Raw genomic sequence first — 2,380 nt, forward strand, 5'->3', positions numbered from 1 at the left:
GTATCAAACTGTAGGTTATAATTCAAGTGGTTGTACTATATATTACTCAATTTCTTAATTTAAAAGTAAATATTAAAAATAAAACAAAAATAAACATCAATTTTTGTGTGTCATGTGGTATGTTGAATGCGGCACTGGTTCAAATTAGATGTTTATGAAGTCAAAATACTAAATCTATAGTTTTGTACAAATTAGAAACTCAAATTGCCAATATTGACAAGCTAGAATATAAAATAAAAGCCTCTTAACTTTTCAGTTTGATAACATATTGCTCATGTAATAAGTCAAACACAGTGACACCCCACCTCTTTCCATTTTTGTAAATGATCCCTTATATACACTTACTTCTATATATGACATGAATAACCAATTGGATGCTCAGAATGTCCCCCTAATGGCTCTCTCAGGCACTTTAACTGACTTGGCGCATTTCTTTCTTTTCAACCAATATTTCAATGAGGTAGGGTGTGTCTTTAGTATACTCGAAATTTCATATTTTTTTAAGACTAAAATTCATCTTAGTTATTCAAATGTGTATATTAAACCTAAAAAATATAGTTTCACATCCTCCACATGCAAAATTTTTAAAGGCCTAGCAACCTACGTCAAGCAGCAACCAAGTACAAAGGTCGTAACTAGAAGAGATAATTGTTTGCTTTACTTCTTTAGTTACTGTTCTATGTTTTAAGAAAAATAAGTTAATATATATAATAAATATATATAAATGCATAATGTTATGAGATATAAGCTATTTCATCTAAACATTTATGTTTTCGTGCTATAATTTGTGTTCATTCTAGAATGAAAGAGGCATAATTTATATATATGATGGTTGCGAGATCGGTCAAGTCTACCGAACCTGTACAGAGATTAATTACTGATAATAACAGATAAAATATAAAGTTTTTTCTTAAGAAATGTTTGATAACTATCTGGATGTTATAAAGATTTTGCATGTGAAAGTTCAAAAGTTTCTGATGCATAAAACTTTTTTTATCTTAAAATGAATATTACTTTGCATGATAGATAGGCAACATCTGAAAAAAAAAAGACATGAGAAAAACACTGCTTTACAAACCTTAAGACTTAATAAAAAAAAATTATATTTTGCAAATGAAAGCACTGTAACATTTACTTATAATCTGACAAATTTCGTTAACATTCACTTACTAATTTAAAAGTTGTAGCATGAAAACTATAACAAGCACAAAATGGTTACGAGGTCGGTCCCAGGGACCGAGCCCATGCTGAAAGAGTTAATGTAAGCCAAAGAAAGACAATGAAGGTTGACTAGCATTGAACAGAAAGCCAAAGATAGATTAACTAGTGTTGCTTAGAAATAATTTTAAAATAGAGGACTAAGTGATGCTCAATAAAAATAATAATAACCCCACAAGATTCCAGTTTAATACAACAAATTAACAAATAGGCTTTATGATGTCAAGATTTATATAGCACATTACATCACAAATACAGAGACAGGCAAAAACCCTTATAAATAAAAACATTGTACCATTTCCTTGGAAACATGAAATAAATTATGCAATAATAATAAATATAAAAAACATTTCATTATTACTTTGATTCATGGTCTAAAACCACATGATCATGGAAGCCTGAGCCAAAAACCTGCAGCTAATGGAGCAGTAACTATGTTAAAGATAAAGTTTCTCACTCAATCAATTTATGTTGAGAGTAATACATAGTTACTAGTTCATGACTAAATATTATTATATCATACTATTCACAATACAGACACTAGTTTGTGGCAAAATTCTACTTTTTCAAGTTTATATGATTTTCAAACCAGCTGAAGAACAACATGGTAACTTACCTCACTATTAGTCTCAACATTCAGATATCTTTAAGACAGCTAAAGAATAATGACTTCATAACTTACCTCAGCAATATCATCAGCTGAAGCATCTCCATGGTCTGTGAACCATGAGAAAAATGTTCGAGGATGTTCATGTGGTCTCTTGCGGTTATTTTTCATTTGACTTTGTCTCTCTTTCTGCTTTTTAGTTAGATCCATCCCTTCTTTCCATTTGATAGGAGTAGACTGTGATGCAGGATCATTCACACAACTATTCATCAGGTTTAGTTATAAAATCATATCTGTTGACTGGTCAGGCAAAAACAACCTATAACCAATAACAAACAGCAATATTGAAGAGTCCTATGTAATTAATGGATCTGATGAATAGTTGTCGGAGTTAGTTATAAAATCATATCTGTTGACTGGTCTGGCAAAAACAACCTATAACCAATAACAAACAGCAATATTGAAGAGTCCTATGTAATTAATGGATCTGATGAATAGTTGTGGGAGTTAGTTATAAAATCATATCTGTTGACTGGTCTGGCAAAAACAACCTAT

At 30.4% G+C, this 2,380-nt stretch overlaps 1 protein-coding gene across 2 annotated transcripts in view; it reads right to left on the bottom strand.

The window, feature by feature from the left end:
- Positions 1-2,380, bottom strand: part of LOC106470738 (protein SET-like) — a 17,742-nt gene that overhangs the window by 8,729 nt on the left and 6,633 nt on the right. For both annotated transcript variants that reach the window (XM_013931304.2, XM_022399380.1), the window contains exon 3: positions 1,901-2,078. In XM_013931304.2, coding sequence (XP_013786758.1) covers positions 1,901-2,078 — 178 coding nt within the window. The remainder of the gene's footprint in view (positions 1-1,900; positions 2,079-2,380) is intronic.

The sequence above is a fragment of the Limulus polyphemus genome, unplaced genomic scaffold (assembly GCF_000517525.1).
Source record: "Limulus polyphemus unplaced genomic scaffold, Limulus_polyphemus-2.1.2 Scaffold4191, whole genome shotgun sequence".
Classification (NCBI taxonomy): Eukaryota; Metazoa; Arthropoda; class Merostomata; order Xiphosura; family Limulidae; genus Limulus; species Limulus polyphemus.